At 35.2% G+C, this 27,550-nt stretch overlaps 1 protein-coding gene across 4 annotated transcripts in view; it reads right to left on the bottom strand.

The window, feature by feature from the left end:
• Positions 1–27,550, bottom strand: part of Brinp3 (BMP/retinoic acid inducible neural specific 3) — a 461,904-nt gene that overhangs the window by 201,804 nt on the left and 232,550 nt on the right. For all 4 annotated transcript variants that reach the window (XM_004659507.3, XM_045142019.1, XM_045142018.1 and 1 more), the window contains exon 4: positions 9,330–9,520. In XM_004659507.3, the coding sequence (XP_004659564.1) occupies positions 9,330–9,520 (191 nt within the window). The remainder of the gene's footprint in view (positions 1–9,329; positions 9,521–27,550) is intronic.

Here is a 27,550-nt window from a genome sequence, read left to right as displayed (position 1 = left end):
ACATGTCTACAGCTGCTTATGAACCTTTCCTCAGACTATCAACAACCCATAGAATATTCTGCATTGGCAGAATATGATAAGGGACATGAATTATATGTGATTATCTACTGTGATTGTGTCATATGTGGTTACAATGTCTTCTTAAAATATTTTATGCATCTGAACTTCCAAAAACAAATTAACACATTTTAAGCATGAACAGGCCCTACTGGCAAAGGATTGAATGTGATTGTGTACAAGTTGCCAAGAAACTGAGGCATTATGTCTAAAATCCAGCAAAGAATGGGATGCTATGAACAATTGTGTGGTATGGGAACTTAACCTAGGCCAAGATGAGACTATGGTGAAAACTAGTGGACACTATAATTGGAAGAACAATCTAAACAATGTCTGGGCATGTATCACAAAATAATATTATACATTATATGTTTTACATATGTAAATACAAACTTATTTGTTTAATTTATTTATGTATCAGACAGGAGGAAGAAGCCAGTCTCTATAAGTCTATCATTTTGTAGAAATATCTATGACTATTTAGGTAATTTTATATTTTGAACCTAAAAATACTTGATATAATGTTATTTATTTTCCTTGACTGTGCTTTATTAAGACCTTGCTACCTCAAATTTCCTTTGAAAATTACACACAATTAGAAAAAGCATAGGAAATATAATTATATACTATGCATAATATGAAACAATCATAAGCTATGCTGTGACTTAAAAGGGTGATACAGTTGTGGTGTATGAGAGCTGAAACATGCAAAGCCCAGAGTCTTTTGTGAGTTCCCTTCAGAGGAGAAGTAACCAGCCCTAGAAGTGAAATGGATAATGGAGGGTGGAATTAAACAATATAAACACTTCCAAAATGTGACGTTATTTTGTTCCTGATATTTCTCATCAGGATTTAAAATAAGCAACAAAGATTAAACTACCACCTGGTAGCTACTTTTGTTTTAACCTAACTTAATTAAAATCAAAGCATGAGAACACAGATTCTGGTTTTTTTTTTTTCAGCAGTTATAACTATGCAACAAAATAAAAGGGAGTACACCACAGCAAATAAATTCCTAATGCAAACTAGAAACGTGTTGGAGACTAGGAAGATTCAGACACTAAAAACATGTGACTATTTGTTTTTTTTTTAACTTTTTTGTTTATTTTTATGTATTTATTTGAGAGTGACAGACAGAGAAAGAGGAAGAGAGAGAGAGAGAGAGGCACACAGAAGAGGGAGAGAATGGGCGCACCAGGGCCTCCAGCTACCACAAACAAACTCCAGATGTGTGTGGCCTCTTGTGCATCTAGCTAATATGGGTCCTGGGGAATCACACCTCCAACCAAGCTTCACAGGCAAGCGCTTAACTGCTAAGCCATCTCTCCAGTCCAACATATGATTCTTAATCATACCATGTATTTTACTGTTATGAATTTAATAAGCATGCTATAAGTATGTTATTTACTGAGAAATAGTATTTAAGACCATTCTGCAATAAGCTGAGCAGAATTAGTTTTGAAAGGAAGGAAAAGAGGCAGACACAGAGAGAAAAAAAAAAAAAGAGAGACAGAATGGGCACACCAGGGCCTCCAGCCACTGCAAACAAACTCTAGATGAATGTGCCACCTTTTGTATCTGTTACATGGGTTCTGAGGAATCAAACAGAGGTCCTTTGGCTTTGCAGGCAAATATCTTAACTGATAAATCATTTCTCCAGCCCTAAAATTATTAATTTTGTGAGAATTTTCCAGTTTGTTATGTGATATCTATTCTACAATGTAATTAATGATTTAATGCTGCGATCTTGATGAACCTGGTACCAGCACAAGGGTGAAGGAGATAGACATAGAAAACACTCAGCTCCTATCAAACCAGTATCAAGAGACACAGAGCTCCCATGACCTCATCACTGAAGTAGACCTAAACTTACCCAACATGGCTCAGGGAGATTTGAGGAAGAGGGGGAAGAAAGATTGTTACAGCCACAGGTTGGGATATTATGCACAGAGACATTGACTATTACCTATAACTGATGGCTAACCCCACAATGCATAACCCACATTCCCCAAGGAGGAGGATTTTTGTGAAAGGGGGAGGACAGGGAGGAGGTTAATTATGGTACCAACATGGCTGTATACACACTGTGTACATAACTAATAAAAAAAAGAAATTAATAAAAAGAAAAAGAAGTTCTCCCTTAAAGAAAAAAACAGCAAAGAAGTTTTTATTTTAATATTTAGAGGAATATCCTAGTTTGAGCTAGAGAGATGGCTTTGATGTTAAGCGCTTGCCTGTGAAGCTTAAGGACCCTGGTTCAAGGCTCAATTCTCTAGGACCCACGTTAGCCCGATGCACAAGTTGGCACACTGAAGTTCGTCTGAAGTGGCTGGAGGCCCTAGTGCGCCCATTCTCATTCTCTCCCTCTCCCTCTCCCTCTCCCTCTCCCTCTCCCTCTCCCTCTCCCTCTCCCTCTCCCTCTCCCTCTCCCTCTCCCTCTCCCTCTCCCTCTCCCTCTCCCTCTCCCTCTCCCTCTCCCTCTCCCTCTCCCTCTCCCTCTCCCTCTCCCTCTCTCTCTCTCTCTCTCTCTCTCTCTCTCTCTCTCTCTGCCTTTCTCTCTGTCTGTTGCTCTCAAACAAATAAATAAAAATAAACAATTTTTTAGAAGAACATCCTAGTTAAAAAAGAACCACCAGATAATAAGTTTTGGCTGGAGTGTTTAGTGAAGACAAGTAGTCAGTCATGGTGAAACAATAAACTCAAGTAGCCATGATAGAAACCGTAAATACAATTTTTTTAAAGTACTATTAAATATTTCAGAAATCAGATATCAGATTATATAACCAAAATAAATAAAATCAGACTTTTTGTAGATATATCTGTTACCACATGGTCTCCATAACATTATTTATAGTTGTTAAGATGATAACAAGGAAACATATATATAATACACATAATAAATATGAATATTATATATATATATGTAATGCAGACTGGAAACAATTAAGTTCTGCCAATTTTATGACAACATGGATAAACCCTGATGGCATTATGATAAGGAAATTACACCATAAAATACTGCGTGGTCCCACTTACATATTTAATCGAAAGCAAAAGTTGAATACAATGAAAAAGATTAGAAGGTTGGTTGGTAAGATGGAAGAGTAATGGAGATATGTTGTTCAAAACATAAAGTTGTAATTATGTTGGATGTGTAAATATAAACATCCAATAACATAAGAACTAAATATTATTTCATTGTTCACTGGAATTTTGGGTAAAGAATAACTTCAAAAACTTTCATCACACATTCACAAAGGTATAGATGTGTAAACTGATGACGGGATGGATATATCAAGATGCCTAAGTGTAGTAACTGTGCCATAAATTATATTAAACTGTCATGTCCTATAACTTATAAAATAATGAAAATAAGTACCATAAGCAGGGTGTGGTGATGCATATCTTTAATCCTAGCCCTCAGGAAGCACAGGCAGGAAGATCATTGTGAGTTTGAGGCCAGCCGGAGACTACATAGTGAATTCCATGTCAGCCTGGGCTAGACCATACCTCAAAAAAAACCAACATAAAAAATAGGTAACATTATAATATGCGAAATGAAAATCTTATTATATTGTTAACTGTCTTACTCCAAGTTGCACTTGTTAATCTCTTTTTGGTACTGGGGACTGATTCTCTGACTCTTGGATGCTAGTCAAGTGTTGTACCAATGACATATATACTAAGCCATTTTATGTCTTTTTTTTAAATTTTTTTAAATTTTTATTTATTTGGGAGCGACAGACACAGAGAGAAAGACAGGGGGAGAGAGAGAGAATGGGCGTGCCAGGGCTTCCAGCCTCTGCAAACGAACTCCAGACGCGTGCGCCCCCTTGTGCATCTGGCTAACGTGGGACCTGGGGAACTGAGCCTCGAACCGGGGTCCTTAGGCTTCAAAGGCAAGCGCTTAACTGCTAAGCCATCTCTCCAGCCCCATTTTATCTCTTTTATTTTATATTTTAATTTATTTGTTTGTAAGGAGATAGGAAAAGAGAGATAGAGTCTACAGCGATGACTTAGTAGTTAAAGTGCTTGCCTGCAAAACTTAAGGACCCAGGCTCAATTCCCAAGTATCTACATTAGCCAGATGCACAAGGTAGTGCGTGTGTCTGGAGTTCATTTGCAGTGGCTGGAGGTCCTGGCAAGCCCATTCTTTCTATTTGCCTCTCTATCTCTCTCTCAAATAAGTAACAAATATTTAAAATGTTTTGTATCATAAATACATATAATTTACAAAAAAGAATGTGGAAGATGAAGAGAGAGAGCATGGGGACGCTATGGCCTCTTTTTGCCACAAACTCCAGATGTGTGCCACATCATGTATCTGACTTAATGTGAATTGAACTTTGGCTGGCAGGCCTTGCAAATATGTGCCTTTAACAGATGAGCCATTTTCGTAGCTTATTTTTTACATACAGATTCTCTGTTGGCTGTTGAAGCTGGTCTTGAACTCACATGTGGTACATTCTTCAATTAGAATCTTACTACCCCACACTCCTAAGTGCCAGGTTTATTAGAAATGGCTTTATCTTGTGTAACTGTTTCAGTTACCTTCTTGATGATGGGACAAAACATCTAGTCAGAAGCAATTTATGGAAAGTAAAGATTCATTCTTGGTTTAGTTTCAAGAGAAAGTTTCATTATGATGGGAAAGAAATCAAGGCACAGGCAGCTGGGCATTACATCTTCACAGCAGTTAAGAGAATGTAAATGTGTGATTTAGTGAGTGAACCCCACTCACAAGTGTGGCTGGACTATAAAACCAAAGGCCCTTCCACAGTGATAAACCTGCTTAAGTCAGACTCTGCCTTCTAAAGGCTTCCTCAACTCAAGATTATCTAGGAGGCTTGATCACAAACACATGAGGATACAGGAGACTTCAGACTTCACTGGCTTCATGCCAAGAATAAATATTTTTATTAAACACATAATTAGACACCAGTTATTCTTGGGTTTAATCCTATAAATGTATTCAAATATTCATGTAATAAGTAGCCGCATAATGTAAATTCAAAGATGTGACACTTCTTATCCTGAAATATTTGTAAGTTAATTATGAAACACTGAAAAAGCATTAACACCTATAAATTGTTTTTCTTGTATAGCTTGTGTTTTATCCTAGATTTGCCATTTAAAAGTTTCTAATCAGAGTATATTAAATTTGTATCAGATATATTCCTACATTAGAATGAGTCTAATACACAATATACAAAAAATAGTCCACGAGATGCTTGCTGGGTATGTAAGGTATCTTGGGTAGATTCAGCTTAGGGGCTGTAGATGAGTGAGACTATGTGGTGATTTTTTTTCTGTGATTGGGTAAGTTCACTGAGAATGATCTGTTCCAGGTTCAACCATTTTTCTTCAAATTTCATTGTGTCATTTTTTTCTTAATGCTGTATAGAATTCCATTGTGTAGATATACCATATCTTAGTTATCCATTCTTCTAGTGATAGACATCTGGGTTGATTCCAGCTCTTAGCTATTACGCATTGAGCCACTACAAACATGGTTGAGAAAATCTCTCTGGCCTATGGTTTGAAGGTTTTAGGATAGATGCCCAGTAAAGGAATAACTGGGTCTGTTGGTATCTCTATAGTTAGCTTTTTCAGGAGTCTCCATATTGTTTTCCGAAGTGGTTGTACCATCTTACATTCCCAACAACAGTGGATGAGTGTTCCTGCTTCTCCACATCCTCACCAGCATTTATTTTCATTTGATTTTTTGATGTTTGCTATCCTTATTGGGGTAAGGTGGAATCTCATAGTTGTTTTAATTTGCATTTCCCTGATGATTAGGGATGATGAACATTTTCTTAAGTGTGTGTTTGCCATTTGTTTCAAAAATACAGCAAATATATTAGAAATATTTGATGAGTACAATAACTACTATTTTTAAAATTGCAGTAATTATTTTATATTTTGTATATGTGCTATGTGTAGTGTTGGTCCATTTGGGGGAATATATGTGTGGTATGTGCACATATATGTGGAGATGTTTGCGCCCCTTGTGAGAAGCATGCTAACTCTAGTGGAACATATCAGGTGTTTTGCTATGGTACCCATTAACATGTTTCCTTGAACCACAGTGTTTCTCCAGTCTGAATTATGGCCATATCACACCTAGCTGTTTACATCAGTGCTGGGGGATCAAACTCAGGAAAACTTAGGCTAGTTTTGCCATATTATTGTTCATCAAGTACATATTACTCACCGAGCCATCCCAACTGCTCTCTTAGTAGATTTCCATGTAATAATTTTACCCACTGTATAATTTTGAAAACAATATATCAAGGAAATACTTTTTCCAAATGCATATACTACAATCAAAGTTGCATTATTGACTGTATGTTCTTCTAAAATAAGGCATATTTTGTTATTATAAATTGTAATGACGAATAAATTTCTACATAAATATTATCAGTTACACACATGGAACTTTAGTGAGATACAAAGTAATTTGAGCCACTGTTTTAAAATTTAAAGATGTGTTAATGAACAAGAATTCTCATTTACTTTTGTAATTGTAAGAGACAAAGCAACCAATTGCTGTACTCTATTCACTAGAAACTGGTGCACAGCCAACACTAATTGCCCAACTCCTTTGTGTTTTCCAAGAATTCACAGGATAAAAGTTGGCATGATTTTGCAGATCTAATTATAATATTATCAGTGTCTGATAATTGCATTTGAGCTTATCTTTAGCAGTACTTTGTCTCTTAAATGCTATGAATCAAAACACAACATGATTTAAAATGTTTTCATGATATCCAACATGTGCAGCATGCTGATTTATAAACACAAATTGTATTAGAAATTAGTAGTGGAAATCATTATTCTTATAATGAGTAAGGCAAAGAATTGAATTTTTAAGGCTGTAATAAATGAATTAAAATATAATAGACATGATAAAAGTGATGTGAATTTGATGATTTACATGATTATAAATTATTTTATTATTTGGGCAACTTGATTCTGACCCAAGCCACCTCTTACGACCCTTCCATGCCTTTATACTCTCTTCACTTCTATATTTTTACATATAATCTTAAGAAACATTGAGACATATTTTTTTTCCACACGGGGACACTTTATGAACTTTCTGTTTCATAAACAGAAACTATACCTCCTTTAGAACAATGTTCATATGTGATAGTACGTATGTTTCAGGACTATAGAACTGAGGTTCATGTGGCTATCAACTGTCTTATTCTTTTGGCTTGAACACAACACACTGGCTGGAACACTTTCCTTGGACTCTTTATAATAACCCAGAATGCAGCTAGGCCTCCTACAGAGAATCATCAGTAACTTAAAATTATTGCTGCTTCAGAATGGATTTCCATTCAGTCGTGAATTAAATTAAGAAATATCCAATGGCCCTCATGCCTTCATTTGCCACTCTTTCAAGAGCCATGCATATTCACTGGATGTCTGTGCCTACGCTCAATATTCATGCATCCCTAGCTGGGACCTCATTCTTTTTTACAGAACTAAAAATACAAACTTTGAGTATCCCTGTATCATTTTCAACCTATTCTGTTTCTTCTCCATGGACTAAATTTCTTTCTCCTTCTGATCTATAGTTAATCAATATTTAACTGAGGACATGTCGACTATGTCCTCTGAAACCCCTTCCCCATGGTCAATGAAGAAGGGACATTTTCAAATGTCACCCTGTAAAAGTGAGGCTGTCAGCTTATTCCTTTATGCTTTTCAGTTTCTTGTAGGCCATTCACTTCCTATTAAGGTCCCTTCCCTTCGGAGCTTGTTACTTCTACAGAGAAAGTTTATAAACTTCTCAAATCTTTCGGTTTCCCAGATGTGTCAGCAGAATTTCAAACACTGACAGTATGCCATTTGCTTACCCAATTAAAGCATATGCTTTGGGTGACGAACCTCACTTGTGAGAGAAAACCATGTGCAAATACTCCTTAAATGTGGGCAAGAGCTATAAACATCTCTTATTTAATATAAGTATTAAAACTCTACTTCATAATTCTACTCGGTGCTAAACAAAAACATTAATAATATAATGAACACACAACCATGCTTCCTTGCACAAAATATAGTTTAAGTTAGTATTTATAACATTAAACTTGATTTCTAAAATCAGTTTCTCTTCAGCATCCTTCAACTAAATATCTAACAATACCCATATTAAATCATTTCTAAATTAACACAGTATCTGTACTTTTTCTGAGTATGATTTTTATCTGGATTACTAAAGTACTTACTTTTCAATTAACAGATACAAAATCATACATATTAATTTTAGTTACATAAAGTAATGCCTAACTTATTTTTATTATTTTCTTAATTGTTCTTAATTATTTGTTAATAATTTAGTCTAGGATTATACTGCATATACTCATTAGATTGCTAATGTTGCAGTCACCATTGGCCAAATGAAATAACATATTGGCCTGGAGATCCAGGAAAAAATGTCAAAAATATATATTATTCCAATTGGGAGACCTAAACTCTGTTCACTTTTTTTTTTTTTTTTTTTGCTTATCCATTCTGATGTCTTTCAAAAATTATAATTGTATTACTTAGTCTTTTCTTAATTTTGGTAAAGCCAAACTCAGGATAGACAGTCAAGTGATTTTAGTGAATGCATACTATTGACCTACTAATCACAGGTCATGTTGTACTTTTATGAAAATTTCAGCCAAATGCTTATACATCCTAATTTTATCATAAAATATTTGAGGACAAGACTCTAAATGAAGATTATTAATGATATTTTGTTCTGTATGCTACTTGAGGCCAACAAACCCTTTACATGATATATTGAACATACATAGAATAAGATAATACAAATCATAGTAGAATTAATGTTATTAAAACCAAGATATATGCAAGTACACCTTGCTAAAGAGTTTGGGTCTATGTTATACTGTTTTTTTTTAATGTATAATTTTATTATTGACAACTTCTATCCTTACATACAATAAACCATGATAATTTCCTCCCCTCTTCCATTTTCCCCTTCACAACTCCAGTTTCCATCAAACCCCCTCCATTACTTCAAGTATATTTCAATATTACTTGATTGTGCAGAGCCTTGATATATTTAGAAACAGAATAGCACATCAACCTACATATCATTCCATGTTATATTTATTCCCATAACTCAAAACAAGTATAAATGCAAAACATACTTTACTATGTTATCATTTGACTCAAAAAGCTAAGACGTGCATCAGAAGGCAAAATGGAGATGGGAAAAAGAGAAGAAAGAGACAGTCATATTAACTCACTCCTACCTTTATGGCAGTGGAGGCAATTTGAATGTGGTGCAGTCTCCGGAGGGTGCTGTCCCTGTCAATGAAATAGGAAGCTGCAAGTTGGTGTAGAGTTTCTAGAGTGACAGAGGAACTGTTGGTGCTGGAATCACTTCCTTCAGATCTTTTGCTCAGCTTCCGCTTGTCCACAAAAATTGTGAGTGACTCCTCTCCTGCATTCATAATACAGACATTATTCCAGTTTCCACTTAACTCACTTTTACATTTATCTGCAGGTAGAACTATCTAAAACATAGGATAAAGAAACAACGCATGATAAACACCAAAAATGCAAATTTTGGGCTTCAGAGATGGCTCAGCAGTTAAGCACTTGCCTTTGAACCCTAAGATCCTGATTTGAGGCTCAATTCCCCAGGACCCATGTAAGCCAGATGCAAAAGTGGCACATGAATCTGGAGTTCATTGGCAGTGGCTGGAGGCCCTGGTGAGCCTATTCTCTCCCTCTCTCCCTCTCTCTCTCTCTCTCTCTCTCTCTCTCTCTCTCTCCTATATCTGTCTTTCTCAAGTAAATAAATAAAAATAAAAAAAATACAAAATTTTAAAGTAACATGTATTTATTATCTAAGTTTCTAAAAATTAGCCAGAGTCATTAGAGGTTTCAAATGCACCTTGAATAAATGTTGTATATCTGGATTTTCACAAGCAATGCCTATAGTTCATTGACTTATAGGGCAAAAAAAAAAAAAAAAAAAAAAAAAGTAAGATATTAAACCAATGAATGCGGGTAGTGTGGCATGAAATCACATTAATTCTGAAGTTTTTAACACAGAAGAGCACATCAAAATGTAAACATGACAAATCTTGAGCAGTTTTACATTATATATTTAAAATGTACAGAATGCATTTTTATATATAGGTTAGTAATACATTAAAATTTTCCTGCATTACAACATGGTACATGTGTAAAATCTACATAAATCACTAAACTCAATGGAAACACAGAAACTGACAGTTATCCATGATGAAACTCAGAATATGTTACAATCAAGCTATTGTTTTCAAAATTCTCATGCTAATGACAACTTCCATATCATGTATGTTACACATGAAGAACTTTTGATCCTCTAACTTTTACATTATTGCACATTTTTCAATCACACAATTATCAAAATTATTCTCATTCTCCTCTCTCCAGAATCCATCTGCTCTGGTGGCATTGTGCCCACATCAAAACTGACAGGCTGCATTTTTGAAAGGCCAAATAAGATCATGTAATAGAGAAGGTTGCATTCCATCTCAGCATTAAAGTCAATGCATGTTCCAAAATGGCACAGCCGAGGTGACAGTCAAGTCCTGAAAAAGCTCATATGCTTCTGCAAGGGATCAGGCCAGGTCACCCCAGAACAAGCTGTCATAAAGATTTCTTGTGAGAAACAAATCTTCACTTTATATTTGGACCCCATTATGCAACAATAGAAATCAGAGAGGCCGAGTAGAATATCTAAGCAAAAGCCTCTCCCCTGGGCTGAGAAGAGATGGGTCAAATGAACACCACTAGACAGGTATACTGAAATCGCTTTGGAGTGAGACCATCAAACACCACAATGAAAACTGAATTAAATCCTCAATGAAGGTTTCCTCCCCCCCAAAGATCAGAGTGTTGAATTTATTTTAACTCATCTCAGAATGACCAACAAATAGGTGGAAAAATTCATCTAAACATCAAGTTGGGAGAGAGTATTGAGGATAAGTACCCCTAGTCTGTGGACTAAGAACCCCTAAAGTAGTTGCATCACTTACAAAATGACATACTTTAGATAGGCAGAAAGTAAAATAGTAACATTATCCCAATAAATGTAAATAGAAAGGAAGTGAAGGTAATGATTTTGATATAAAATCCTGAATAGACCATGCCAAAATTATTAAATGTGGAAAAAGAAAAATAGTATACAGTGTTATACACTAAATTGCATAATTTTTTCAACAGTAATGTTATGCTTTTCAGTATAGTAAACTATGTGTGAATTATAGGCATTCATTACTAGGAGACTTTTGTATCTCTTAGATCAAAACACAACTAACAAAATTTAAAAGTCAGTGATGATAGAAAGCTATAATAGACAAAATAAACTTATTAGAAAAACTAGAAATCTTATTAATGCTAGAGGAGGAAATTTACTTTCAACTTTTATATCCACATATTCATAAAACTTTGACTAATTTTATAAAATATAAGCCAGGTATATTTCTCACAATTGCAGACTGTGGGTGGCTGAGACAGGCGAATTGCTGAGAGGTCTAGGCCAGCCTTGCTTAAATGACAAGTGTCAGGCTACTCAGGGATATTACACAAGTATACACAGAGTGACCATGCTTACTATAAAATGTAGTTTATTTTTATTTTCTGATTGTAAATGTGATTAAAAATAAAATAGATATACATATGGAAAAATGTCTACTGTATAGGTTTGTATATGTTGTGACACCAAATTCTAAATTTTTCAAGTATATCATGATAGCATCAAATTCAAAGAATGCAGCTATGACAGGACAAAGAGAAATAGTCACAACAGTAAATTATCATATGTTGTGTAGATCATGGATATAGGAAGGATATATAAATCTATACATAAGGAGATATTAGAAAATAAATTTATATCAAATAACAATAAATAACTAAAGAGACTAAAATGGCTATAAACAATTTTTAAGTAGGTATTATAGCCAGACATGGTAGCACACACTTTTAATCCCAGCACTCAGAAGGCAGAGGTAGGAGGATTGCTGTAAATTTGAAGACAACCTGAGACTACATAGAGAACTCCAGGTCAGTCTGGGGCTACAGTGATGCCCTACCTCACAAAAATGTAGATATTACAAATAAATTTTTAAGGTGCTTTTATAGAAGCAAAAGGTAGAAGTAAAACAGCAATTAATCAATCTTAGATTTTTTTTATCCCGAGACAGAAAATTGCATGGAGAATTTACACTGTGAACATAAAATAAAGCAGCAAGAAACTATAAAGTATTTGTAGAAAAATTATAATACACTTGATATGGCAACACCTTAGAAATCTACAGATACAGTAGATGAAAATTATTTCACAGGGGGCAGGAAGTGAATATCAAAAAATTCTATACTCTTGGAAATATTTCCAGAATATATGAAATAAAGGGAAAAATAAAAATTCCCATTTTTATAAAATTAATGTAAAACTGGCACAAATACCCAAAAAAGGTTAAATAATCAGAAGTAGATATAAAGTATTTATGAGTATTAATGTAAAATAATAAATAAACAATAAACAGTATCCAAAAGTAAATATGCAAGTTTTATATGTTCTGACCAAATATGATAATTATGGTACTTCAAGGATGCTTCAATATTATGAAATTATTAATATAATTTAGCCTATTAACATTAAAATTATGATTGGTAGTAAGTAATGTTGGCAATGAACATAATGGACAAAAATAATTAATAACAAATTAAAAATTAAAAATTATAAATCAGGATACAATTCCTTAAAAGAATGCAAGCCTGAGCATCTACTTGATGAAGAAAATAAGAAATATTTTTCAAATTTAAATTAAAAAAAATACATTCAAAATTGGTATTCCTATATTACATGTATAAAAAATGCCAAACGCAAATATAGAAGAAAATGCAAAATAGGATAATATTGTTCTAGAAAAGGACTTACAAACCTAAAAGTATTTTTTTTCCCGAGAAAACCTATTGACAAATTGCTGTTCACATTGACAGAAGTTGGTAAGATATAACTAAACTGCAAAAAGTACTTACTGAATAGATGGAAATATAACAATATTAGGTAACTATAAATATTAATGTATGAAAAGACACAATTGATTAGGGAAAAAAATCTTGCAAAGACATTTTCAAGAAAATCATTATAAGCCAGAGTCAATAACACATTAACACATCAAAGTCATACATTGGATTCATTCCAGTGATACAAGCTCGTTTCAACATACCAAAAACCATAAGTGTAATTCATCACATAAATGGATTGATGATAGTAATCACATGACCATTTTCATCAAGGTAGAATAGAACTTTCTTTGACAATGTTCAGCATCCCTCCATGGTCAAAGACCTGAAGAAACTAGGAGTAGAACAAACACACCTAAGCATAATAAGAGCTACATTCAGCAAACCTACACAATACTAAATGGGGAAATCTTTTTTTGTTGTTTATTTTTATTTATTTATTTCAGAGCAACAGACACAGAGAGAGAGAGAGAGAGAGAGAAGAGAGAGAATGGGTGTGCCAGGGCTTCCAGCCACTGCAAATGAAGTCCAGATACGTGTACCCCCTGTGCATCTGGCTATCTTGGGTCCTGGGGAATCTAGCCTTGAACTGGGGTCCTTAGGCTTCACAGGCAAGCACATAACAGCTAACCCATCTCTCCAGTTCCTAAATGGGGAAATCTTGAGAGACTATCCTCTAAAATCTGACAAGAGGCCACGATGCCCAGTCTCTTAGTTTGTATTCAATAAAGTGTTTCAAGTATTATTCAGAGCAGTAAGGCAAGAGGAATAAACTAAAGAGATACAAATATTAAAAGAACTACTATTATCCTACTTGCAAATAAGATCCTATATTGACAAGAACCTGAAGATTCCCCACAATGCACTCTTATACCTAGTAATATTAGTCACAAAGCATCAGGATACAAGTCCACATAGAAAAAAATCTTCACTATATACCAAAAAAGCTTTACTATATAAAAAAAAAAAATCAAAAACCATGAGACAGAAGTCAAGGAAAGTCACATTTGTAATATTTCCACAAATAAAATAACTAGGGCAAAACCTGACCAAGGAGGTGAAAATCCTCTCCCACCCCCCCCCAAAAGATAGTCAATAAAGAAATTGAATTAGATATTAAAGATGGAAAAACTGAGACTGGCAAGATGGCTAAGTGATTTACCAATTAAGGCAATTGCCTGCACAGCCTACAGACTCATATTCTGCTCTCCAGGTCCCATATAAGCTAGATGCATAGTGACGCAAGTGAGACAAGCTCGCATATGTGCACAAGATGGGACATGCATATGGAGTTTGATTACAGTGGCTGGAGGCCCTGGCATGCCAATGCATTCTCTCTCTCTGTATCTTACTCTCTTGCATTAAAAAGGCCAGTTTGTTGGGCTTTCCTAAAAAAAAAAAAAAAAGAAGAAGAAGATGGGAAAACTCACAACATCATACATTGTTTGGTAGAATTAATTTTACAAAATGCTATAATTATTAAGAACAATCTTCAGATTCAACTTAATTCCCATCAAAACCCCTATTACTCTGTTCTTTGAACTAAAAAGGCAGAACCCAACAAACTCATAAGGAAGCAAAAAATATCCCAAATCATCTCAGCAAGCCTTGTTGAGAGGATAGGTTGGATTTATCATAATACCGTATCTTAAATTACATTACAGAGCCATGGTTACAAAGATAGAAATCGCCGGGTATGGTGGTGCACCTATTTAATCCCAGCACTTGGGAGGCAGAGATAGGAGGAGCTCTGTGAATTCAAGGCCACCCTGTATATATATATGTATGTATATATGTGTATATATATATACATATATATATATATATATACAGTTAATAGGGAACATATATATATATATATATATGTTCCCTATTAAAAAAATAGTAATACAGTGGCATTAAATAAAATATCTTGAAATTAACCCACACAGTCACAACCACTCATCTGCCCAGTCCACAGTTACATCTTTGACAAAGCTCTCAGAAATATACAATGGAAAGCTGGAGAGATGGTTCAACACTCAAAGGTCTTGCTTGCTTGACTATCTTGACTATCTATAATATTCGCTAGTACCCAAGGAAAACCACATGCACAAAGTGGCATATGTATCTGGAATCTGGAGTGTTTGTAGTGGCAGGAAGCCCTGGTTCTATCTATCATCCATCTATGCTTAATGCTTATTCAAATATTTACCTGAAGGGAAAGGAAGGCAACTTAAGTGAAACAATTTAAAGGAAAGGTTGTTCTGCCAGAACTTGCTATGATGTGTTCTGCACAGAAAGTATTATCAGGAAATGTGACTTATTTATACACAAAATTAAACATAAAGCAAATAATGCAATAATGTTACTAATTGTATATAAGTGTTTGCATCTCTCATTGTATATTGCTGTAGGAATAAAGCTTATTCATTTATTATAATTGTACTTAAGTAACTTGTAAATTCATTAGAAAAGATAAAGTACAATTCTAGATGAATCATACATCGTGAGTTGATTCCATTTGGAAAAGGAAAGAAATTGAAACAATATTAGCATTATTTTCTATAGGTTCTTAAATTTGGGAGGAAGCTTCTTTACTTAAAAGATAAAACAAAAAGTAATTTTTATATCAGTACTATGTTTAAGTCAAAGAATTAACTCAATTTAATGAATGAGCATTTGTATTGACACCAGTGTAGAGGACAATTTGGGGAAAGAAGAGGAAGGAGGATAAAAGGAGCAATTTTAAAAATGTACCTGAGGGCTGGAGAGATGGTTTAGTTTTTAAGGTGTTTGCCTGCGAAGCCTAAGGAGTCCCAGTTCGGCTCTCCAGTACCCACCCATGTAAGCCAGATGCACAAGGTGGCACATGTGTCTGGAGTTTGTTAAAAAAAATACATGTACTTGAGGAGAGATGGCTTAATGGTTGAGCCATTTGCTTGCGAAGCCAAAGGTTCCTGGTTGGCTTCTCCAGGAACCACATAAGCCAGAAGCACAAGAGCCACATGCATTTGGAATTCGTTTGCAGTGGCTGGGGGCTCTGGATTACCCATTCTCTCTCTCTCTCTCTCTCTCTCTCTCTCTTTCTCTCTCTCTCTCTCCTCCCTCTCTCTCTCTCTCTCTCTCTCTCTCTCTCTCAAATAAATAAATAAAATATATTTCAAAACTTTACTTGAAAATACCAGAATGCATATATTTCTGCATGCCAGTTAAAAATAAAATATAAAACAGAATTTAGGAAGTATTAATTTTCCTTAAAATAGTTAATTTAAACATGCCAATAAAGTCATTTTTCTTTTCTTTTTATTATTCTCCTCCTCCATTTCGTTTCCAATTATTCTTCCTTTTTCCCTCCCCCTTCTCCTCCTTCATCTTCATTCAAACTTATACTAGTATAATTGGTTAGGAAAATATTTGTTATCAGCTAGCTGGATTATGGTAAATTTCAAGTATTATATGATCTTCTTTTATTTAAAAATAATTCACAACTAACTTGCTTTCATTATATTTTTGATGACCACTTTCTTTCAAGATTTTTAAAACTGGTCTTATTGGATAAGAAAGGTATATTCTCAACTTCTAGATTTTCAACATGAACTCAATTCAAAAATTCCTATGGCGTTCTGTGTGAAAGTCATGCACTATTTAGATATGGAAAATCAACTAAAAATTATGTTCAAATGTAATTTTTTTTCTTTTTTTTAAAAAACCAGCTGTAGCACATAAGCCTGACAAAGGACTTTCAAACATTCTCTAAAACTCAGCATGATTTTAAAAGCAATCTATGGTTTTGAATTGAGTAGAATGAGAAAAGGATGAATGACTGTGTCTATAAAAAGATGTGATAATTTCCCATGGAAACTCTGCCACTCTGTCTGATCCAATTCAGACTCTATCATTGTTTGTGACATCAAACATACATAATAAACTTTAGGCAAGCCAGTGTGTTTGGAGCCTGTTCACTTGGAGCTGGTGCAGTGCGTGGTGTTTTGACTTAGTGAGTACTTCAGGCAAGTGAGGGGAACTGCCAGTTTGGGGCCTGCGCATGCAGGGCACCAGCAAGGTGTGTGAGGTGCTCCCGATGTTAGGGGCCTGCATCTTCAGGGCCCGTTAACTCCGGGCGGGTGAGGATTGCAGCCTCTGTTTGAGAGCTGTGCTTTTGGGTTGCTAGCATGTTTGGGGCATTGTGCACTCCAGCTAGTGAGGTGCTCCACATGCTCAGGGCCTGAGCCCTCACAATAGTGAAGCACAGAAGCTTTGTGTGCTGTGCATCCAATCACTGCTTGAGGCTCACAAGTGAATCCCCCCACCCATACACCTTGCAACCTGTCTCAGCAGATCTTTTGGGCCTTGGCCAAGTCCTCTGATCCTGCCAACCCATATTCCTGGCTCCCTCCTGATCACTGGAGCTAGGCTCCAATAGTGCCACTATTCTCCCCAACTGCTGACACCTCCCTAGCTGTGCTCCATTGGCACATCACTACTGACCCAGACGAGGAGCACAGGAGTATCTGGCAAACCCCTGTCAGGGGTACCAGGGAATCCTCTACAACCTGCTTGGCGGGGTAACACAGGGCCAAACACTATGGCCACGGAACCTAAGAGGCAGTGGGATGAAGAGATTCCAGACCTCCGACCATACTTCTTGTATCAGCAATCAGGTCAGAGCTGCAGTTGCCCTTGCAAACTCTACAATCCATGCATCGGTGTATTCAATGATGTCTCGTTCCAAGTTGGTTCAAACCCAAAATAAAACACTCACTGAAGATACTAGAAGGCAAATACTTGCTTCTCCTTGATAAAACAGACTTTTCCCCTGAGATTGGAACACTCCACAAATGCAAGAAAAACAAACTGAGAGATGTCCACCAAGTTTGCCTAGTTCCACAATGGAAGTCTCCAATAAAAACAGAGAAAACAGAAAGTGAATCCCAAACTGAAAGTTCAATAAGCTTATTTACCCTGACCAAGTAAATCACTGAAGCAGGAGGCAAATCATCAAAAAACCAACAACAACATAAATAAAATTGGGAGGAATCATCCATTACAGAACATAGCTGGTAGCATGAGGTAGGAGGATCTCTGTTATTTCTAGGCCAAGCTGAGACAAATTCTTGGTCAGCCTGGGCTAGAGGAAAAACCTACCTCAAAAAACAAACAAACAAAAATAATATAAAAGTATGGCTTCCAACTCAAATTACTCCATCCAGAAAAGTATCCCTCATAATATATGATGAAAGAAAAACCTTCATTGATAAAAGCCAGCTCTCTGAATTCAAAGCCAAATGTACAGAGAATATTTCCGGGAAAAGTACACACAGAAAAGTGGAACAACCCACCTCAAGAGCCTACAGGAGGAAGAACACAATAACCAAAACTAGAGCACGCACAAAAATGTACAAAGCCCAAGATACCACCAAGCCCAAGAAAGCCTGCAACATAGCAGAGATTAAACTGAATGTCACAGTTATAACATTAAATATTAATGGTCTTAACACACACATCAAAATACACAAGCCAGCAAGGTTGTTCAGAAAATGGACACTTCATCTCTTAGAATAGAAATTTCCTCTGGGTGGAAGGATAGAAAATGATATTACAAGCAAAAAAGAAATAATAAACAAGCAGGTGTAGCTATATTATATCTTAAAAAAATAGACTTCAAACCAAAATTAGTCAAAAGGAATAAATAAAGACACAGTTTACTCATTAAGGGAAAGATCCAACAAGAGGACATCGCAAGTACAACTCTATAGGCACCAAGTACTGGTGCATCACAGTTTATAAAGCAAAACCTACTTGACAACAAACCAGAAATAAATCCCAATACCATCAAAGTAGGGGATTTCAATATTGAACTATCTTCAGTATGCAGATAATCCAAGAAAATCAACAGGGTAATAATAGCTCCTAACAACACCATCGATCAACTAGACCTAAGAGACATTTACATAACATTCCTCCCTAATTCCATAGAACATAATTCTTCTCAGCAGCCCACATAGACTTGTCCAAAATAGAACATATGTTAAGGCATAAAACATGCCTTCATAAATTCATTAAAATTTATGTTACTTCCTGAATCATACCAGACCACAATGTGCTTAATTTAGAAACGTACAAGAGAAAAAGAAGAAAATACCAGCTCCCAGGTGGTTAGTTAGTATCTGCTATATGAAAGCAACCAGCATGATAAAATGTACACACCTGTGCAATATGGCACACAGCCTACATGGGTAACTGGGAACCAAGTCAGAATCCTATGGAGACCAAGATGATGCACTGCAATGAGAAACTCCCACTAGTCTTTGGCCAAAAGTGAGGCTACATGCATCCAAATCTCTCTAAATTAACATCCTTTAAACCATCCTGATCTCGATCTCCACTGGAGATTTCTTTGGAAGGTATGAGACAAGGACAACCTTAACCTAGCAACAAGACAAGTATACATAGCTGACTCCCTGTCAATGGATGAATCACCCTTAGCATATTAGCAAGGGACCAGATGAAAACACAGAGGAAATGGTGAGATTACGCAAGAGTGCTGCTTCCATTTCAAAACCAACAACATGTGCCAGGGTAATGGCAATAGACTCCAAGGATACTCAAAATACACCAAATCAGAAGTCCAGAAACTGTTGAGACCACACTAAGGTTGATTTAAAACACAGTCACCAAGGCTCAGGGAATTATGTGGTAGATGGAAATGAAAGACAGTATGACTCACAAGGTGTGAGGGAATATCCAGAGGCATTGCCTTGCCCCCAAATGAATGACTGATGCTCTCACAACTCATAGTCCACAACTGCATGGTGAATACCAGAATTATACTAAGGAGGGCCCTCAGTGAAAATGGGGACAGTGAGGAAGGAAATGATGGTACAAACATATAATGTGTCCACACAAAGTTTCCAGTTAGATTTTCTCATTTTTCCATCTAAAGTATATTGTGATTGAGGACACAGAAAGAGCAAAACTTAATGAAATAATAATAATATGGAATATGGAGTTAAATTAACCAAAATAATGCAGTTAATTATGCTATTCTTTGTCTTTATTAACTGCCACATTAAGGTTGCAAATATTCATCTATGGATCATTAGAGCTGTATAGGAAAGAGCTATGAGCAGTTCATAAAAGCATACCACTAATATTTTAAATATTTTATTTATTTATTTATTTATTTGAGAGAGAGAGAGAGAGAAACAGGCAGAGAGTAAGACAGAATGACAGGCCAGGACTTCTAGCCATTACAAATACTCTCCAGATGCATACTCCCTCTTGTGCATCTGGCTTACCTGGGTCCTGGGGAATCAAAACAGGGTCCTTAGACTATGCAGGCAAATGCTTTAACTGCTAAGCTATTTCCCCATCCCTTCCTCCCACAATTAGGACACTGAAACAGAAGAGGGTTTGGTCAGCAGCACCTAAATATACTTGGTGTGTTTCCTGATGTAACCATTGCAGCATCCTATAGTTGCAGTACTGCCCCCACTCTTCTCCTCTGCCAGGAAGACAGCCTGTGTCAAAGAGTTCTCTTTGAACTTGACTTCTAGAATGAGAATTCATTTGAACCACAGGGACCCACAGTTATCAGTAGCTAATACTACAAAATCAGTATAATACACTGAGCTTTAGGATACTTATTATCAAGTGCACTGAAGCTAACTCTTCTCGAGAAGTACAATTTGCTTTTTATTTCATTTTTATTGTTACTGCTCTTGGAGTTATTCGTATAGCATGTATATAACACGAAGAAAAATAAATGTGCACACATAGTACATAACAACAGATTCTTCCAAGTTTCTTACATTTAAAGATCTTATTGGGCTGTATTTTCTAATTCAGTGTGAATTTTACTGTGATTAAAATGCTGTTTGTAAAAAATTCACAGGAATAAACCTTACAAATATAGCTTAAATGTAATAGAAAAATAATGGAAAGTGGAAAGTTTTACATTAGATATAGCCTCCTTTCAAAAATACTGTGCACTTTTGGTAGTGAGAGGCCACATCATTCCCTGGGTGAAAGTTCGAGATATTTGGATTGCTTTCTTCTTTTCAAGTTTCAGGCAGTTTTCCTGTTTTCTTTTCTTCCAGATATACCATTGTGAACAAGGAAAATCCACACAGCCTGTTAACCTCTTCCTACTAATAGGGATTATCAGGAGAAAAGAGTGTTTTACAAAGAAACAAACAAACAAAAAACAATAACGATTAAACACTCTTAAAAATGTCTCCTGACAAAAGCTTGGTATTGTAGATATGTAAGTAGAAGAATAGATTAATGGGGGTAAAAGGCCCAAAATGAGGTCAGGGGAAGAGACTGAGTAAAGGAAAGGAGGAAGTAGGGCTAATCAAAATCTAAGAGGATGCAAATAAATCATATGGAATCCTCTGGTTACAGACAATGGAACACTCAGGAGCCATAGATTGTTGTTAGAAAATTTTCAGTGCCAGGGATAGGGTACCACCAGTGAGTTGTTGGGCAGGGAGGTCCCTGATGCCCCCAAAACATTATAGGTCATTGCCAAGGCCCTTGGTTTCCCACCAGGGTTAGATGGTAAGACCCTATTGCTGAAGTCTCCACATACTTGGACTGCAAGGCCACTGAGAAATCCTGCTGGAACTGAGCTGAAATCCTCTTCCATGTAGACCAGCTGACAGAGAGCTAGAAGAAGCCATTTTACATATAGTTCAACGGGAGAAAGAGATACCACCAGTGAAGATACTCAACAGTAGACACTGCAAGCCTTATAATTGGCCAGCCAGGCCAAATGAGCCAATGTGTGCAATAGTGGTACATCTGTCATGGTGGAAACCAACTACCCTCCAATTGGACTGGAGGCCTGCTCCATGGGGGTGGCAGGAATACATCCTTGATACCGAAAACTTAAAACAGGGGTAGTCATGAGCCCTGGGGATGTAATATCTGCTTATAATTGGGAAAATGTATATACTGTGCTTATCAAACTGCCCAGTAAGCACTTCTCTTAATATTCATACCCTTATATTAATGCTACTCTCACTTTGGGCAAAGAATCTTCTCTTTTCAGATGGCAGTGATCTTGCGATGGCTCAGAAGGTAACATAGTGCTAGAAAGAAATGACTGGAATATTGAATAACATCTCGATCAGACTTTCCGAGGCTCAGGGTCTAATGCAGAAGAGGTGGCAGAAAGAATATAAGAGCCAAAGGAAGGGTAGGACTCTTTACAACATGCTCCTCCAGACACAAAATGGCCTGGATATCCATAACCTCACAGTACCTGACACTACCTACACAAGACCATCATAAGAGGAGGGAAAGATCATAACATCAAAATAAAAGAGAGACTGATTGAGATGGGGAGGGGATATGATGGAGAATGGAATTTCAAAGGGAAAAGTGGGGGGAGCAGGGAGGGTATTACCATGGAATATTTTTTATAATCATGGAAAATGTTAATAAAAATTGAGAAGAAAAAGTCCAAAAAAGAAAAAAAGTCTCCTGACAAAAGTTAGAACTCTAGATCAAACACAAAAAATTTGCATAGAAACAACTGACATCTGCAAGGTACTATGGTGAAGAAATATCTAAGCTTATTTTCCTCAGCAAAGCAACAAAATGTTTAGCAAAACATTCTAAAGTGACACAATTGACCATGTGGTCATTAACAGTTACCCTAAGAAAAGACTGAAAATGTCTATATAAAATTGTTCAAACATCATAATACTCCCTATAGGGCAATTACATGAAGAAAATAATTGTGAATAGCTCCATTTGACCATTGAATCTATTCTGACAAATAAGATTAAGACATTTTTAATTTTGGAACTGGTTACAAGAAATATGAAATGAACTGTTTTGTACATTTTGTTATGCATCGTTACAAATTCTTGCTATTGTTTTCTCAGATTAATTTTTCATGAGAGAAATTTCTGGGACATTTAAAAGTGCTTTTAATCTATGTAGACACTGTAAACAGTGCTATCCAACATTCAGGTGTACTGATGTCACATGGACATCTGTGGAAACCTTCATTTCTGATTCATGAATCTGAGGTGAACACTGAGATTATGCAATTATAACAAGCTCCAAGCTGATATTATTTCCCAAGAGCTACACTAAGTCACACATCCTTAAACCATGACAGCAGTGATTGGTAAACATCAGAGCACTCCATTCTGGAAGCTCTGAGGCCTTTCACCTGTCCTAGGCATCCTGGAAGGTATTCACCAAGTAATTGACACATGATTTCTCAATTCTATCAGTGTTCTATATAAAAAAAAATCAGAATAAATTTGCATGCAATTGACAAATATTCTACAACTTACATTAAACTCTTCCCTTGGTTTCTAGGAACTCTATTTTTAAAAGAGCTACCAGTTAAATGTTATTAACATTTATATTAATATTTATATATTAATTAATTTATATATTCATATATTAATATTAATGTTAATGTTATTAACATTTTAAACTCAGTTTATTTTAAAACTATTTTTATTTATTTATTTGCAACCAGAGCAAGAAGAGAGACTGACAGAGATAATGCAACTCCAGCCACTGAAAAAAAACTCTAGATGACTTTTTGTTCTTCTTGATTTTATGACATATATATATATATATATATATATACGTCATATATATATATATTAGACATATATACATACATACTTATATATATTTATAGGTATATTTTATATGTGTATACATACATACATACACATACACACACACACACACACACACACACACACACACACACACTTGTTTATCTGCTTCCTCAATCATGTTTTTGTAAATCTAAAATACAAAGAACTTGCATTTCCTAATAAGAGACCAAGTTAGAATAAAGATAATATCTGATATGTGAAAAAAATGAAAGTTTTTGAAATTGAAATAAACTGGTATGTGACAGAGAGTACACTCAGAAGAAAACACCCAAAGAGAAGAGTAGGAATTAAACATTTCAGAAGTTGAATACAGGCTTTTAAAATTGTTAACCTTGTGGAAATGTAACAGATTAGAAAAAAATCATATATGATATACTGCCCATATTTTATCTTATTCCCTGTCTTCTGGCCTTTATTTGAAAGGCACATAATGCAAAAGTATTTTATAAAATATAATTTTAAATACCAAATACACTATTTTGAAGGCATATTTATGAATACATCATGAAGTTTTGAGTTAGTGTTTATTATAATGCTTATATCTTAATAGTCTTATGGACACTGTGCCTATATGGTTTCACTTAGACAATGAAGAAAATATTGTCTGTATTTAAATAAATACTTAAAAAAGCTAAAGTTTAGCAAAAAATTCAACATGAGAAGATGCTCTTCAGAAAGAAAAATCATAAAGATTTACAAAGGACCCAAAATGTACATATGCTTACTAAATATTTAATTCTGATTGAACCAATCAAAATCAAGTAATGCATGGATATTATGATCAAAATGAATTTTTTTATGTCTGTGGATTTAAAACTTAAATTATTAATACACAAATAAAATTTAAAATAAAATATTGGAAAAATATTAAAACTGGAATTGCTATTATTTCCCAGACAGAAAAAGTCTTTGATTTGTTTTAAATAAACCAATATTAATGTACTATCTATGTGGACTTCGTATCAAATTTGATCCAATTCTTAACAGGTATATCCATTGTTCCTATACTCTATTTTGCCTTGCACAAAGATCTGCAGTGCACTAATTAAAAGCTTGGGTGGAGAACATTTGGGCAGTTGGATGCCTAGGCTCATTCTTCTGATTTTGAAGGGCTTTTATAGAGGCAGATTGTTAGGAGTGGCTTCACTTGAACTTGAAAGAGGCAAGGGTAAAGAGGGACTTGCTCTCTAGTGGTTGTTTGACTGGATGCCTAAGTTATTTAATTCTGGATATGAAGATCAGACACATTAAATATTGCAATGTATATTTGGTTTAAATTTTGATTAAAAATTAATGAACATTAATTCTTGCCTTAAGACTTAGGTTGATCTAGAACTGAAATTTAGTGTTATTCAGCAGACCATTACTATTCCTCTAGTAAAAAAATTCTGTCAATTTTAAAGATTTGTTTCCTTTTTCTTTCTATTTTTGATATTTCTGTGTTTGCCAGAAAGAAGGACATTTCAATATTGGTTACATATTGTATTGAAATAAAAAGGATTAGAAAAAAGTTATGAAATACATTCCATAGCTAGAAATCAACAGATCCAAAGAGTGTCAACTTTAACAAGATAGAATCTTTAAAGTCGTTATTACAGAACTATAAATAGTGCTGGGTTGGTTTAGATACCATTATCCAAACTAGCAGCAAGCAGAATTACCATACTGAAGAGCAGTCAAGAAACTCTGAAATAAAGTAAGTGGGGTAAATTATGCATATTGATAAAAATTATAATATATTACCTTATATGAACATAATTCAATTATTGGATTCATCTATCATAAAATATCAAATTAAAGGGCTCAAATAAATGATCCAATGTGTTATGTCTGTGTCAATAATAGGGTATGCTAAATAACTCTTCATCTCTTTTATACTGGCAGTAAATATATTTAATTTCAACTTTTTAAAATATTTTAACTATGGTGAAGATTCAAGAAATTATAAAAGCTTTTATTTATAAATAAATACTCTTGTGTTTAAAATGTTTGATTCCATATGAAACTTCTGTGTACTGGTACTAGAAATATTCCTCCAGCTTAGTAAGTAGGAGGGAAAAGAGAGAATAGGAAAGAAAATGTAGCATATAACAGATATTTGGTTTAACTGAATTATTACAGATCTCATTTTAAAAATTGAACAATACAGCTTCATGTTTGGTTTGGTTTTATTTACTGTGAACTTAGAAGGAATGTAAATTACCTGGAAAACTGGACTTTGGGGTATTATTCTTCAAGCTTTTTTTTTTTGTTTTGTTTTGTTTTATTTTGTTTTGTTTTGTTTTGGGGGTAGAGTTTCACTCTAGTCCAAGCTGACCTGGAATTCGCTATGGAGTCTCAGGGTGGCTTTGAACTCATGGTGCTCCTCCCTCTGCCTCCTGAGTGCTGGGATTAAAGGCATGTGCCACCTGGCTGAGCTCTTAGGGTATTATTCTTGTATTTTAACATTTAAAACATATTTTATTTAGTTATTTGAGAGTGTGATAGAGAGAGAGAAAGGGAGAGGGGGAGGTGAGAGGGGATTACTATGTTCTATTGTTGAAAAGATGGCTAGGAAAAGCCTATGTAAGAAGGTAAGATCTGAGTAGTTAATGAGATTAAATAATAAAAACATGATGGGGAAACACCTAAGATGTCAGAGAGGAAATCTAGTATTTGGTCCATAATGTAATACATTATAAATGAGAGTCCTGTCTTAGATTTTATTTTCAGTTGCTAGTTCTAGTTTTCAATTTTAAAAGGGTCTACATCCTGGCTCAATGGTTCAATCTTCATGGAGATGGGCCATTTTGATCTAGGGATGCAGGTACTATATGAGAAGACAGCATAGTGTGGAATATATTCTAGAGTAATTATGGGTCTGAATCTCTTTTGACAGTCTGAACTGCCAGGGCAAAGAAAGGAGAATCATCCACTCAGGCTGAGACAGAGAGAGAAAGCCTTCGCCACACTGTTGGATTGGTCCACATCACTGCTGCTACCTCTGGACTTCTGAAGAAACTTTCAAGTAGGCAGGGAATCTTGTCTCATAGCTGCATTTACTCACAGATTTCTTTCTTTTTTTTAGTATGCTACTGGATGTTGTGCTGATCCATATATTAAAGGACATCTTCCTTCCACAACTTTGCAAATAAGAAGCAAGTGAGTTTATGGTTTCTTTTTCCTTTATATATAACATATCACTTAATCACTTATCTATATATATATATTTTTTCAAGGTAGTGTCCTGTCTCGTACAGGCAGGATGACCTGGAATTCACTAGGTAGTTTCAGACTGGCTCCAACTCCCAGTGATCTTCCTATCTCTGCTGGAATTGAAGGTGTGCAACTCCACGTCTGGCTATTTATTTATCTATTTTGTGAATTAGAAGTGAAGCCCAGTAAGAAGTACTGAAATACCAGGGTGTGACCGAGCACTCCTTTAATCCAAGCAATTAGGAGGCAGAGGGGTAAGGATTGCCATGAGTTGAGGCTACCCTGAAACTACCTAGTGAATTCCAGGTCAGCCTCGGCTAGACTAACACCATACCTTGAAAAAATAAAAAATAAAAAATAAAAGCAAAAGTACTGAAATAGTATATATATATATTTTAAAGTATTATAGATTTTTAATTCCAAGAATTCATTCTGGCTTTTTATAACTAGAAGTAATGACTTACACATGTAAATGTTCACCATGCATTTTTAAACAAAATTTGTCAAGATAACCTTCTGTCATAGTGTGAGAACTAGGCCTGACTTTAAAGTATACTTAATGAATATTAGCTTATGAATAGCTATAAGGCAGAGGCTAAGTGATAATCCTCTAC

This window comes from Jaculus jaculus, chromosome 1, assembly GCF_020740685.1.
Source record: "Jaculus jaculus isolate mJacJac1 chromosome 1, mJacJac1.mat.Y.cur, whole genome shotgun sequence".
Classification (NCBI taxonomy): Eukaryota; Metazoa; Chordata; class Mammalia; order Rodentia; family Dipodidae; genus Jaculus; species Jaculus jaculus.
The sequence above is the reverse complement of the archived record's forward strand: the minus strand, read 5'-3'. Positions and strand labels throughout refer to the sequence as shown.